This window comes from Mus caroli, chromosome 5 (assembly GCF_900094665.2).
Source record: "Mus caroli chromosome 5, CAROLI_EIJ_v1.1, whole genome shotgun sequence".
Lineage (NCBI taxonomy): Eukaryota > Metazoa > Chordata > Mammalia > Rodentia > Muridae > Mus > Mus caroli.
The window spans coordinates 144,050,070-144,063,455 of record NC_034574.1 but is presented as its reverse complement, the minus strand read 5'-3'; the positions used below and the strand labels follow the sequence as shown (position 1 = coordinate 144,063,455).

Genomic DNA, 13,386 nt, shown 5'->3' with positions numbered 1-13,386 from the left:
CTGGGGAGATGGTTCAGCAGTTAAGAGCACTGGCTCGGGTGCGGGGAGGGTATAGGGGACTTCTGGGATAGCATTTTAAATGTAAATGAAGAAAATACCTAATAAAAAATTGGAAAAAAAAAGAGCACTGGCTCTCTCACAGAGGACCATGGTTTGATTTCCAGCATCCATGTGGTGTCCACAGCCACTTATAACTGCAATGCTTTCTTCTTGCCTCCCCAGGCTACAGCATGAACATGGCACACATCCACACACTCAGGTGTACACACATGTAAAGTGATGAGTTTATCTATAAAGGAACATCACGTCCTTCTTTTGGCACCTAATTCCTAGGAGATTATACTTCTCTCTGGATCCAGGGGCCATACACTGCACAACTCCAGTGTGAGTCATTCACAGAATACAAGCACATAGTCTGCCCAAGGTTGTCATAGTGACACTCACATATAAAAATACAAATATCAAAGGCAAATATTTTAATTTCACTAGAAATAGAATCCATGATCAACATGTCTTTTTTTTCTCTTTTTGTAATCTAAAAGCAATTCTGAACAGAATTATCAACTGAGATCACATCACAAAAACTTTAAATGTATTTACACAGTGAATAAGTTACATAGATCAACTCTGAATATGCTTTGGATGTGCAACAGATCACATGCCCACATCTAACACTCGACAGTGTTGGGTTTGAGGAAGGAACTTTTTAGAAAGACCCTTTGCACATATATTACAAATAAAATATGACATCATTCTTAAGGTGGCAACTCATATCTTCCCTTTATGACTCTACTTCCGGCTATCCAAATGGCTATTAAGGGATGCATGCAGACATTGGAAACGACTTGGGACTTTTGTGGAGAATTTGCTTTCCTACAAAATGGCAAAGGTATGCAAACGGACACTCATTCTTCTATAGTATAAATAATGCTTATTAAAGCAACCTTTTTGTAAAAAGCAGCCATGATCCTTAAAAAGAATCCATCTGGATCTCTCCCGGCACAGAGAGATCAGGGGTTTTCAGAAACAGTAGCCTAGCAACTTCAGAAAGGTACTTTCTAGCAGCCTCGGTTTAGATACAGTGTATACTAAATTGTAACTCATTTACAATTCCCTTTTCAAGCACACAGGCTGTCAGCTTTTGACCATCTCACAGGGTTTCAGTGGCCAGCTTCATTCTGCCTGCCCCCTTTTTGCAACTCACTAAACCAAACAAACACATCCCACAAAAAAAAAAAAGGAGGAAGGATGGAAGGAAGAAAGAGAGAGCGAGAAAGAGAGAAAGAAAGAAAGAAAGAAAGAAAAGAAAAGAAAACTCAAAGGAAGCAAAATAGGTGAAAAAAGGGGAATGAATGTACAAGCTTTAGAATATAAATTTTTTTCATGTGAAGAAAAACATTGCACTTTTGTTAATCTAAAACTGTCTCTAGAAAGGACTAAGTCTTTCAGTGTGGTCAGCTTTGGTAATGCAACGGAAGTCATGTCTCCAGGAGTGGGTTGGCTGCATTTGCTTGGTGAAGGGTAGCCACACATCAGGATGGGTAGAGTCTGTCTGTCTCAGGAGGTCCTAGGCTGCCTCGGTTTGGACAGTATTGCTACACATTGGAAGTTGAGTCATCTTCTTTAGAAAAAGTCCTACAGGTAAGAAGAGGGGAATGGTCTGTCCAAGCCTTGCGAAGGCTGAGAAGACACTGAAGGAGGTCGCCCCAGCATGGCAGCACTGCAAGCTTAGAAGCCATGGGGGACGGGAGGCTCCTGTCAGAGACTAGTGCCGGACACACTGGAGTCTGGGAGGAAGGCTGTGAGGACCCGGTAGTTCTGGGCCCTGCGGATCATGTCTCGGATCTCCATGTTCAGCTCCATGAGCTTGGTGCAGATTTCAGTCAGGCTGTGGTTAGACCCCACCAGGGCATAAGTACCCGTCTGTCCCAGAGTCTGGTGACGGAAATAAATATTCAGGAGTGTCTGGACCTCATCGTCAGAACTGCTTCCAAAGATGTCGTTGGGCCACAGGCTTCTGTGGGGGAAGAAAGAACAGCAAAGATTTAGAGGCATGGAGCTGGGAGGATGAGTCTTGGTTAGTCTAAAAAAAATGTGTGCAGTGCTCATAGCGGCCAGCAGGGGGCACTGGATTCCCTGGAACGGGAATCACAGATTGATGGAAGCTGCCATGTGAGTGTTGGGACCTGAACTTGGATCTTATGGAAGAACAGTGGTCCCTAACCACTAAATGGGCAGGATTAAGTCTGTGTTTCCCACAAGCGCCCCTGGGAGGAACAGTGGAGCCACCTGCACTCTTTGATCTGCCTCAGGGCTTTGCCAAGTTCATTGTTCTTCAGGCACTCCAGCATGGACTGGATGGCAGCCTCCGTGGAGGTGAAGGTTGGTTCTGACCACGCCCCCTCGATGTACAGTGGGTCTGTGGCGATGGCTGCAGTGGCCTCTTTCAGGTTCCTCTTCAGATCACTCAGTTCTCTGGACATGTTCAGCAGCTATTTGAAACAAATGTAATATAGTTGGATACAGAAGTTTGGTCATGAGGGTCTGGTTATCAGAGATTCAGTACCTGTATAAATGAGGGTGCTGGGTATGGTGGTACACGCCTGGAATCCCAGCACTTGGAAGAGTGAAGAGTGAGGCAGTAGGATCAATAGGGTTTGAGGCCAGCCTAGGCTACCCAGTGAGGTTAGCCTGGGCTACCAGTGAGACCTTGCCTCAGAACAGACAAAACAACAACAAAACCCCATTGGCAAGTGTGAAAAATATAAAGGCTTGGGTTATAAATTAAATTATATATATATGTATATATATATATATATATATATATATATATATATATATACACACACATACATATACATACCACTGTCAGGTATACACTCTCCACACTTCCCCAGTGCACATTACCATCCCTTTGCTTTCAGTCCTAGGAAAACTGGAGCCCGTTTAGAAGCAGTGCACTCGAATGATTTTAATTTTACATTCAGGAGCAAAAGCCTGAAGACATTCTTTCTTACCTCACAATAAGCAAGTGTGAAAGGCTACATGCCAAGGACAAAACCCAGCGGGGTGATGTGTAACATCCAGGGTAACTGCAGGGGTAAGGGGGTTTGCCCTCAAAATGTGGGGCTACCTCACTCTCTCTATCTTAGTTGTGGTCCTGTTCTAGAAAACCATTCAGAGTCGAGAGTAGAAATGTATTTCTTTCTCACTTGTGCTTGAACAAAATAATAATTGTATGTGGGGGGCACCCAAAACCAAAAAACCAAACTGTGGAGTTCTGAGTCAGAATCTCCATGAGATGAAAACAGGTCGGCCATTGCCCGCCAGTGTATGGCCGGTTAGACTGCAGGGGCAGAGGCACAAGCATGGGAAGGTGCTGGTTTAATCTTTTTAAATATTTGCTGCAATAGGTGGCAAACCAACGTGTTGGGTAAGAATCCACTAGAAATTTAAGATTATTAGCCTGAGAGTTAGAGTCTCTCTCTCTCTCTCTCTCTCTCTCTCTCTCTCTCTCTTTCTTTCTTTTTTAAAGTGAGTAGCTGGGTAGCTCTGAGAGGAGTCACATGGACTCAAGTGAGGGGAATTGAAACATAGCAGATTCTGAGGTTCCATGCTGTGAGGAATACTGGCTGCTCTCAGTCAGAGAGCTGTAGAATGGAAGTTGCCTACTTCGTGGGGCAGAGACTGATTGAACTGTGAGCTTATAAAGTTGGAATTATTTGCTTTTAGGATAGATTTATATATGGATTTTGTCTGAATCACGTGGAGAATTTCGCCTGTGGTTCAGAATTAGGATAGAGAAAAATTCGTCACTGACTTCAAGTAGAGAGGGCAGTGAACAGGTATTAATAGAATAAATGTCTGTGGCCCCAGGCAGAGAGCTGAACAAGTCAACTACTCTAGGCAGAGAGCCGAACCATACGATGATATAAAACTGCTTTACTTGTCTTGCAGGATACTCACATTCTGTTTAACATGGGCTCCATGGGAATATTGGATTTTATATCCTCTTGGCAACATAGGAAAGGCCTAAGTATAGGCACATACAGTATTTTAGTTTACTTCATTTGTTTTGGATTGTTTTAATTTTAATTAGGATAGGGAATATTAGTCACTGACTCCAGGGTAGAGAGTGCAGTGATGCCTGCTTTGAACAGGTATTAACTATCTATGTCTGTGGCTCCAGGTAGAGAGTTCAACAGAGATTATACAGGTATTAATAAAATATGTCTGTGGCTCTGGGCAGAGGGCCAAACGGAAAGATGATATAATTTAACCAGCCATAGGAAGTTCATATTCTGCTAACATGGGCTCCACAGGAATCTTGAGTGTCTTTTTGTGCTTGGCAAGATAGGAAAGGCCTAGTATAGGCACATACAGTATCTTAGTTTACTTCATCTGTTTTAGATTGTTTTGATTTTCAAAATGGGTGTGATGTTGAGTTTCATGGTTATATTATTCCTCTGGGAGAGAGGTAAAAATAAAGGTTTGTCTGGTTATGGGCTCAAGGATATGCTGATTTGGGAAAAACATTTTGTCTTTGTGTTTTTGGAAAAGGTGATTAAGGTGTTTACACATTCCAGAGTTATATGGATCAGATTTGATAGAGGGAGATCCCCTGAAGTAGATTCCAGAGAATCAAACAAAAAGGTTATCTTGATGATACTAAAATTTTGCTTTGAGATTTGTATATTATAGAATATATAGCCTTGGTGAGTCTCATCATCAGACATGCTGAACTGACCTGCTTGAACTCCTGATGTCTTGGACTTTCAGCCAGATCCAGTCAGGACACAGGCATCAGAGACTAAATCCATCATTGTTGTGGCCTTCTTAAGGCAAACAAGTCCCCTATTTTCCCTAACCCTCCCCACCAATTCAAAATATCTCAATGCCCATATTCAGCTTGAAGAAGTTATGAAGAGTTGTCACCCCAGTTCCCTGGGCTTTGGGGCTAGAGGTGGTTATTATAGATTGTCTTTCTAGGGAATGTAGAAATGGTCATAATTGGAATAGGAAGGAATAGCTAAAATTGATTGCATAGCCATAATCTCATTTGGTAGAAATCTTTTTAATTGTTACTAAGCTGAAATCATACTTTCTTATTTTGGTATAGAATTTATTTTGATGCAAAATCAAGGTTTTCATTGGTACAAAATATATAGAAGCCTGTGAGTTAAGGTCCAAAAAGCAAATTCATGGCTCTGAGTTTATTGTTAGGGTGTTTTCAGAGACTGTAATTAGAAATAGTTGACAGTAGTTAACGGAGAACAGTCCAGATTACTTTATATTGATAGTTGGTTTTCAAAAACGTCAGAAATCCACAGAATGTGACATTTAGTGTTATTTATTCACTTGCTGTTGAGACTAGTCTGCTCCTGACAGCTTTCCCTGTCTTGGATTCAAAGAAGAAACCGAGCATCTGTGAATTACTCCAGTTGTGGTGAGACAGCAATTATGCAAGAATTGCCTCTTTTCATCTACAGACAAAATACTGTCCAAAGAAAGGACGAAATTACAGTTTAGGACAGCTTGATTCTGAGACAGAGTAGGCTAGTCCTTAATATCCTGTTTCTCTGGGTCTGTCAGATGATCCTGGGCCAGAAGGCTGAAGACATACTCCATCTTCCTGACTTCCTGGGATTGTATAGGTAGGCAGCTGTCTCTACAGTTTGTCTCAGTTCTGGAAGCTGTGTTAGGCTTCCTATATATTTTCAGTTAATGTTGGTCATTCTCAGATTTCTGATGGGGTTTAAAAACCACTTATAGTCTCATAGCCAACCCAGGCTATTTATATTGAGAGAACAGATTTGAGAAGATGGTTTTCAGATGGCATATGATCTAAAGCCAGGAAATGAGTCAGGTGTAGAATGATAAGTCTTTTAATTTAGGATAGATGATAATGCTCCATCTTAATGACAAAGTTGATGGACTGAGTGTTAGGTCTATCTTATGCCTTACAAATTACAAAATGGTAATAGTTGTGCTCTATATTGAGAGAAAGGTTTTGCTTTTTATTAGAACAGAAAGGGGGACGTGTTGTGGGTGGCTCTCTGCTGTTTGCTTTCCCAGGAGAGGCTGTCTGGAATGAGGAATGAGTCATGTACTCAGGTGGCTTTTTGTGAACTAATCCCCTAATGAATAAAGGAGCCAATCACTGAGGGAGTAGGCGGGACTTCTGGGTTGGATGGAGGAAGAGAGGAAGCAGGAGAGAGTTAGGTCCTTTTTGCAATGGGGACAGCAGAGGGGTAAGATGTAGCTGCTGGAGTTTCCCAGTATCATGGCGAATCTACAAGGATTCGCCACTGGAGGAATCAGATTTTAATAAGGCTTATAGGATTAGGTTTTAGTTATTGCTCCCAGAGATTAAGTTACCATTGTTTCTGAACTAAGTTCGTGTGGTGTTTTCCTTCACATGGTGGCTCATCTGGGTTCAAGAGCAAAAGGTACTGCGGCAAAGTGTGGGTCTTCCAGATGTGTACCACAAAGGTCGTGGGGGATCTGAAGCCTGGGATTGGCATGGTAGCAACCTGCCCATGGGTGGGAACTTGGCGAGTTGGGTGGAGAGACTGTGGAGTTCTGAGTCAGAGCCTCTACAAGGTAAAAACAGGTCGGCCATTGCCTGCCAGTGCATGTCTGGCCAGATCGCTGGGGCAGAGGCGCAAGCACGGGAACATGCGGGATTTTTTTTTTTTTTTTAATATTTCCAGCAACACCAAACAAAGAGGGACCTGATTTGTACCATTATGAGTAGGGTGGAGGACAGAAAAAACAAAACCAAACCAATAAGGAAACCACTAAGTGGTTCGGGGACTCACCTCAGGCACGGAGCTCACTTCATGCACCTGGCCGATGAGCTTGCAATAGGATTGATAGAGCAGGAGCAGCTGGAAATGCAGTTTGTACAGCCTCTGACACAGCTCCAGTTGCTACGGGGTGGGGGTGGGGGTGGGGGTGGGGGTGGGGAGGGCACACGGGAAGGAGAAACAGCTGTTAAAGCTCAACCTGCAAAGCTGTGAGGAGTGAACCGGCAGATTGCTTCTTTGTTTCCATTCCAAATAAAACGAACCCAAACCCACTCAGTAGTATCAGCGAGATGGTCACAGTACAATACAGAATGTTGTTTTTTTATATGATACTGAATGACTAATTAGGATGGGTTATAAAAAGGAATGGGGGGGAACCACATTTCAGTTGTATATGCAGTATATATATATATATGTATATACCTATAAATTATCCCTGAGTGTTTGTGTTGATTTTCTTTTTATAAGCTACAAGCTGCTTTTAAACAGCCAAGAATCCTTTTCATTAAAGGAAGAGCCAATGGGCAAAATACTAAACTAGCTCTAGGTGTTACTTGGGAAATGACTGTGTAAGTCTGGAATGCATTGAGGGGGCAGCCACTCCTGAGGTCTGCAGAAGTACAAGCCACACAGTCTGAAATAGATGAGAAAGAAATCCCAAGTCATTCCACTACCAAGGTTCACAGCATTCTATGCAGCCTGCCTTATATCAACAGTGGGCTAGCTCTCAGATCCGATGGGGCATAACAGGGAGAGCCTTTGGCACATTGGAGATCAGGGCTCAGTATTCTCCATTGAGAGGAACATCTGCTATAAATCAGATGTGCCAAGACTCCACTGTTAGGTTTGGAAGAGGTTACGGGAAGCCAGGGTAAATGGGACCTGTGCTCAGGGGCTATAGAGAGCTCAGCTCAGAGCTGAACATAGAGGCAAATTAAAATGATTTCCTGGGCCGGTGAGATGACTCAGCGGGTAAGAGCACTGACTGCACTTCCGAAGGTCCTGAGTTCAAATCCCAGCAACCACATGGTGGCTTACAACCACCCATAATGAGATTTGATGCCTCTTCTGGTGTGTCTGAAGACAGCTACAGTGTACTTACTATAATAATAAACCAATCTTTGGGCCAAAGCAAGCAGGGCTTGCTGGGTTGACCGGGGTGAGCAGAGGTCCTAAAAATTCAATTCCCAGCAACCACATGAAGGCTCACAACCATCTGTACAGCAACAGTGTACTCACATACATAAAATAAATAAATACATCTTAACAAACAAACAAAAACAGTTTCCCCTAAATCTGGTGTCAGAATTTTCAGTTTTATGGAGTATATTCTGTTGCTATCACTGATGTCCTTTGATTTTGATTTTTTGTTTTGGCTTTTGTTTTTGAAGACAGGGTTTCTCTGTGTATCTCTGGCTGTCCTGGGATTCACTCTGCAGACCAGGCTGGCCTCGAACTCACAGAGAACCACGGGCCTCTGCCTCCAGAGTGCTGGGATTAAATGCATGTGCTACCACCGCTTGACTCGATACTGATTTTTAAGTTACTAAAATTGATGCTAACTGTATCTATATATCTATATACATATATAAGACTATGCTGAATGAAGCCTCCCCCTTCCCCCAACTCTTCCCTCCTTCTAAGAGAAAACCAATCCTGTTTAGACTTTTTTGTTCCCCCATTCCCCAAATACTGGCAAATAGCTTTAGAGTGAAGAAGTTGAATCTGGCTAGGTCTTTGGTTTAAATGTAAAATTCCTTATGATAAGTTAATCTCTCTCTCTCTCTCTCTGTAAATGGGAACCTTTTAAAATCTGGTATGGAATGTAACTATCTTGCGAATTAACTTTAAAAAGTGTTAAAAAAATGTTTTTCTTCCAAATTTAGGGTGAAACCTCGCCATGAAAACTCTTGACTTTCCTAAATGCCAAATGGTGGTATTTGTTGTTTAAAAATTTCCATTGAGACAATGAGCATTCATAGCAAGGTAGGTTTCTATTTGGGAGAGAAAACAGTTCAGAAGGCTACAGATAAGCTGCCATGTCTCAATCTACCAAAGAAAAGAAAATTAAACCAAAAAGGGAAACCATGCTGAAAGATACAATGGCTAACAGTAAAAATAAGGCTTGTCATGGGTCCGTGCCTCAGTGGACAAAGAATATGAAAGAAAGTTAACTTACTGCAAGAGATTCCATTTGCTACGCAGCAAGCATGGTGCAGGAGACAAAGGAAAGGAAAGAAAGTATAGGGTCAGTGTGGCATGCAACAGAGAGCACAGCCCTCTTCCAGGAGCAGAGCTGTAGTCAGCAGTGTTAGTTTGGCTGGCCCAGACCTGGCCAGCGCTTGCCAGTGTTGTACCCATTCAGCATGCACAGCGGTCTGGGTAAAAACAAGCGTTAGTGGGCAATGCGGCTCTGAACAAACGCGGCTTTCAGTCCTTGGGATTTCCTGAGTCTGTCTGGGAGACTAGAAGTAACCTTGTTGTTGTTGTTGAAGATTTGAGTGCATTAATGTGAGTGCAACTGAGAAATCTAAAGAACTGCCCCCCTGCCCCCCCCCCCCCCGCCAATTGGATTGCCTTTCATATTGGACATGCAAGTGGGTATGTGCACATGAGTGTTAGTACCCTTGGGGACCAGAGGCATTGGAGTCCCACAAGAGCTGGAGTTACAAGCAGCTGAGTCACCCAACATTCATGCTGGGAACTAAACCCAGGTCTTTAGCAAGATCAGAGCACGCTCCCAATCACTGATATTCCCGTCCTCAGACTGAGAGCGTGCAGTAGGAGACTGCTAGATAGCGCTGTCTCAGAGGAATAAACACCTTTGAGCATGCTACTCCCAAACAAGCACACCGCATGGTAAATATTTCCATGCATTTTATTTTTGATTATTTATGAAGATAGTTTTTTCATATGTAATTGCTAATATTGTAACAAGGTCTATGGGAGGGACATGTCCCACAATGTGTGAATCATCATCACACTTATGAACCAAAAATAAATAAATAAAATTTATAATTATTTTTATCTACTAAATAATTCCTAAAAGCAATCCAGAACTAGGTATTAACTTAAGATATTGAAAATTTACCAAGGATATCATGTTCAGCTACAACTACCATTTCGCTAATGTCACCAAATGACACCGTAAGTATAGAATCAGTTCGTGGAAATTTTTGGTAGATGGGAAGGGGGTACTACAATCTAAAGGAAATGTTCAATTTTTTTTTCAAATCATTTTAGAGCAGGTTTTGTGGAGCACATCTGTGGTTCCAGCACTCTGGAGGCAGACACAGGATGACTGAGAATTTGGGGCCAACCTGGGTTTAGAGTAAGACACCATCTTAGCCCCTGCCCTAGACACCAGCTTCATCAATACCAACTATGAGTCCCTATATCTTGGCTCTGAACTTTCAAAATATTTAAGGACCTATCTTACTCCCTTTGTAGTCCTTGGCACAGAAAATTCTTTAAACAACAGAACCAAAAACCAAAAACAAACCCCAAACTTTTGGGCTATCAGTTAATGTAGTGTATTTAAAGACACTGTCCAGTGACTAGTGAGTGTCAACTCATCCCCAGTGGTTACAGATGCTACTGAAGGTGCACCTAGACCCCCACCTTTGATTCCTGGTCTCCTTCCCCCCACCTATCATAAATACCACATGGCTGTGATAGGTATGCAGTGTCTGAAATTTACTGAGATATTTTTGGTTGTTGTTGATTCTGGTCATGAATCTCTCTAAAAGCTTTAAAAGAGAAATACCTTAACGCCTGTGTTGTGGGCTGGAGAGATGGCTCAGCAGTTAAGAGCACCAACTGCTCTTCCAGAGGTCCTGAGTTCAATTCCCAGCAACCTCATGGTGGTTTACAACATCTTTAATGGGGATCCAATGCCCTCTTCTGGTGTGTCTGAAGACAGCTACAGTGTACTCATATAAATAAATAAATAAGTCTTAAAAAAAAAAAGAAATCCTAAACAACTGAGGCAGGAAGTTCTCAAATCGCAGAACAGAAGCAGGCACAGTGGCACTGTGAGCCCATCACTCTGGGAAGCTGAGGCCAGAGGACTGCTGCAAGTTTGAAGATAGCCTTGGACTTGAGATTTTAGTCCCCCTGCCTCTGGATCCTGAGTGATGAAGTTATAGGCATGCACAGGTATACCTGGCTTACTGTATCTTAGCTAATGGTTGAAAGTCACACGTGTGAGCTAAATGGGATTGTACTGGCTGGTTTTGTGTGTCAACTTGACACAGGCTGGAGTTATCACAGAGAAAGGAGCCTCCCTTGAGGAAATGCCTCCATGAGATCCAGCTGTAAGGCATTTTCTCAATTAGTGATCAAGGGTGGGAGGGCCCATGGTGGGTAGTGCCATCCCTGAACTGGTGGTCCTCAGTTCTATAAGAGAGCAAGCTGAGCAAGCCAGGAGAAGCAAGCCAGTAAGTAACATCCCTTCATGGCCTCTGCATCAGCTCCTGCTTCCTGACCTGCTTGAGTTCCAGTCCTGACTTCCTTTGGTGATGAACAGCAGTGTGGAAGTGTAAGCTGAATAAACCCTTTTCTCCTCAACTTGCTTCTTGGTCATGATGTTTGTGCAGGGATAGAAACCCTGACTAAGACAGGGATAAAGTTTAGATTCTATATAGAAATTAACTTAGGCTACTGATGAATTTCTTTGTTTTGGGCAGTGGTGGTGCATGCCTTTAATCTCAGCCCTTGTGAAGCAGAGGCAGGCAGATTTCTGAGTTCCAGGCCAACCTGGTCTACAGAGTGAGTTCCAGAACAGCCAGGGCTACAAAAAAAAAAAACAAAAACAAAAACAAACAAACAAAAAACAAAAAATAATAATAAAAAGATTTTCTTTGTGTCTTAGCATATGAGTGCATGAAATTTAAGCATGCAGGAGTGTTAGTCACTCACCTCTTAATACTAATTGGGCTTGATACAGTGACAAGTACTGCCTACCGTTCATCCCTCCCTCCCTTCCTTCCCTTTTTCCTGATTTTTGTTATTTTTTAATTTTTTGCAGTGCTGGGGATTGAACCCAAGGTTTTACACATGATAAGCAAGCTCTCTGCCAACAATCTACATCTTCAGTTGACAGCCATTTGGTTTGTCCAAAAGAAAAAAAAAATTGTTGGTTTTTTTTTTTCAGTCTTATTCATGAATATATTTCAAAGTCAAAAACCTCAAAGTCGGGGCTGGTGAGATGGCTCAGTGGGTAAGAGCACCCGACTGCTCTTCCGAAGGTCCGAAGTTCAAATCCCAGCAACCACATGGTGGCTCACAACCACCCGTAATGAGATCTGATGCCCTCTTCTGGTGTGTCTGAAGACAGCTACAGTGTACTTACATATAATAAATACATAAGTAAACAAACAAACAAACAAAAAAACACCTCAAAGTCTGTGATACAGACAATACATCTTGAGGTATTTACTATTTTAAAATCCTAGCAGACATAACTTTAGCCAGGCTGGGAGAGAAGATTTGCTTTTGGAAGACAGATAGGTAGACCGTATCTGAAGGCTGAGGTTTAGAGGGTTTCAATCTGACTGGAGAACAGCCTGGCTCAACATTTAACTTGTTCAGCTTGTATAAGGTCATGGGTGGCAGCCCATATTCCTGTGCTGTATTGAGACAAGAAAAATGGCAGACAGAGTGTTTTTTGCAAGAAGATCCTAACAGCTGGAATGATGACTGAGGACAAGATGTGCTGAGTGTAAATTCTTATGCTTGCACCTAGAGTCAGAAATACAGTTTGCACATGAGTATGCCAACTGACATAGATTCTAACAAGCAAGACCTCTTCAGCTCCCATGGGGACACTTCTGCAGAGACAGAGAGATAAGCAGTGTTTGCTACTTTATAGGGTGGAGGCTGAAAATACTGCCAGGAGAGACCACAGCTGGCCAGAGTCTTAGCCTCCTGACCTAAGTTTACGTGAGCTTCAACCACTAGGGGGAGATACTCTAGAACAGAGGGACCAGTGGGAATCTGTTTTTAATTGTTGAGAAATTGCAAATTGTGAAAGGTTTTTCTGTCTTGACTGGTGAAGGCAGGGGGTGGGGGACGACCCCCAAACACCATAAAGTAGGCTGGTATGTGCACGAGAACAGAAATGATCTTGCGAGACAAAAGCAAACTGTTTGCTTGTTCTCCGTGCTATTTAGCATATACTGCATCTCACCCTAGAAGAAGCCTAAGTCAATAACTGGCCTAAGATTCCAGAATGATTACATACATGAGATTAAAAGCATCTTCCCCAGATAACTGATTGTTGCCCCCCAAGTTCCCTGGTGACCACTGTGTCCTCAAAGCAACAGTATATCTGAAACTGCATGCTAGTGCCAGCTGAGGTAGACCTGGTTGTCTTTACTAGCAGGTTAAAGGCACAGCTGAGGCAGATCTGGTTGACTTTACTAGCAGGTTAAAGGCATCAGACTAGATGCTGCTTTCCCCCCATTTTTCTCTAACTCCATAATCAACCTTTTTCCCCCTCCAATGTGTGTGTTCTGCCTCTAAGAGTAGGCTAGAGACAACTTGGAGAGATGGGATATGGCAAGCTGTGAATGCT

At 42.7% G+C, this 13,386-nt stretch overlaps 1 protein-coding gene and 1 pseudogene across 1 annotated transcript in view; both read right to left on the bottom strand.

Annotated features, from left to right (window-relative positions):
- Positions 1 to 423: 423 nt before the first annotated feature.
- Positions 424 to 13,386, bottom strand: part of Fry (FRY microtubule binding protein) — a 233,684-nt gene continuing 220,721 nt past the window's right edge. The window contains exons 60-62 of the mRNA XM_029477821.1: positions 6,822 to 6,932; positions 2,290 to 2,492; positions 424 to 2,017 (exon numbers count right to left, since the gene is read on the bottom strand). Of these exons, the coding sequence (XP_029333681.1) occupies positions 1,759 to 2,017; positions 2,290 to 2,492; positions 6,822 to 6,932 (573 nt within the window). The 3' untranslated portion in view covers positions 424 to 1,758. The remainder of the gene's footprint in view (positions 2,018 to 2,289; positions 2,493 to 6,821; positions 6,933 to 13,386) is intronic.
- Positions 9,717 to 9,812, bottom strand: LOC115031240 (annotated as a pseudogene).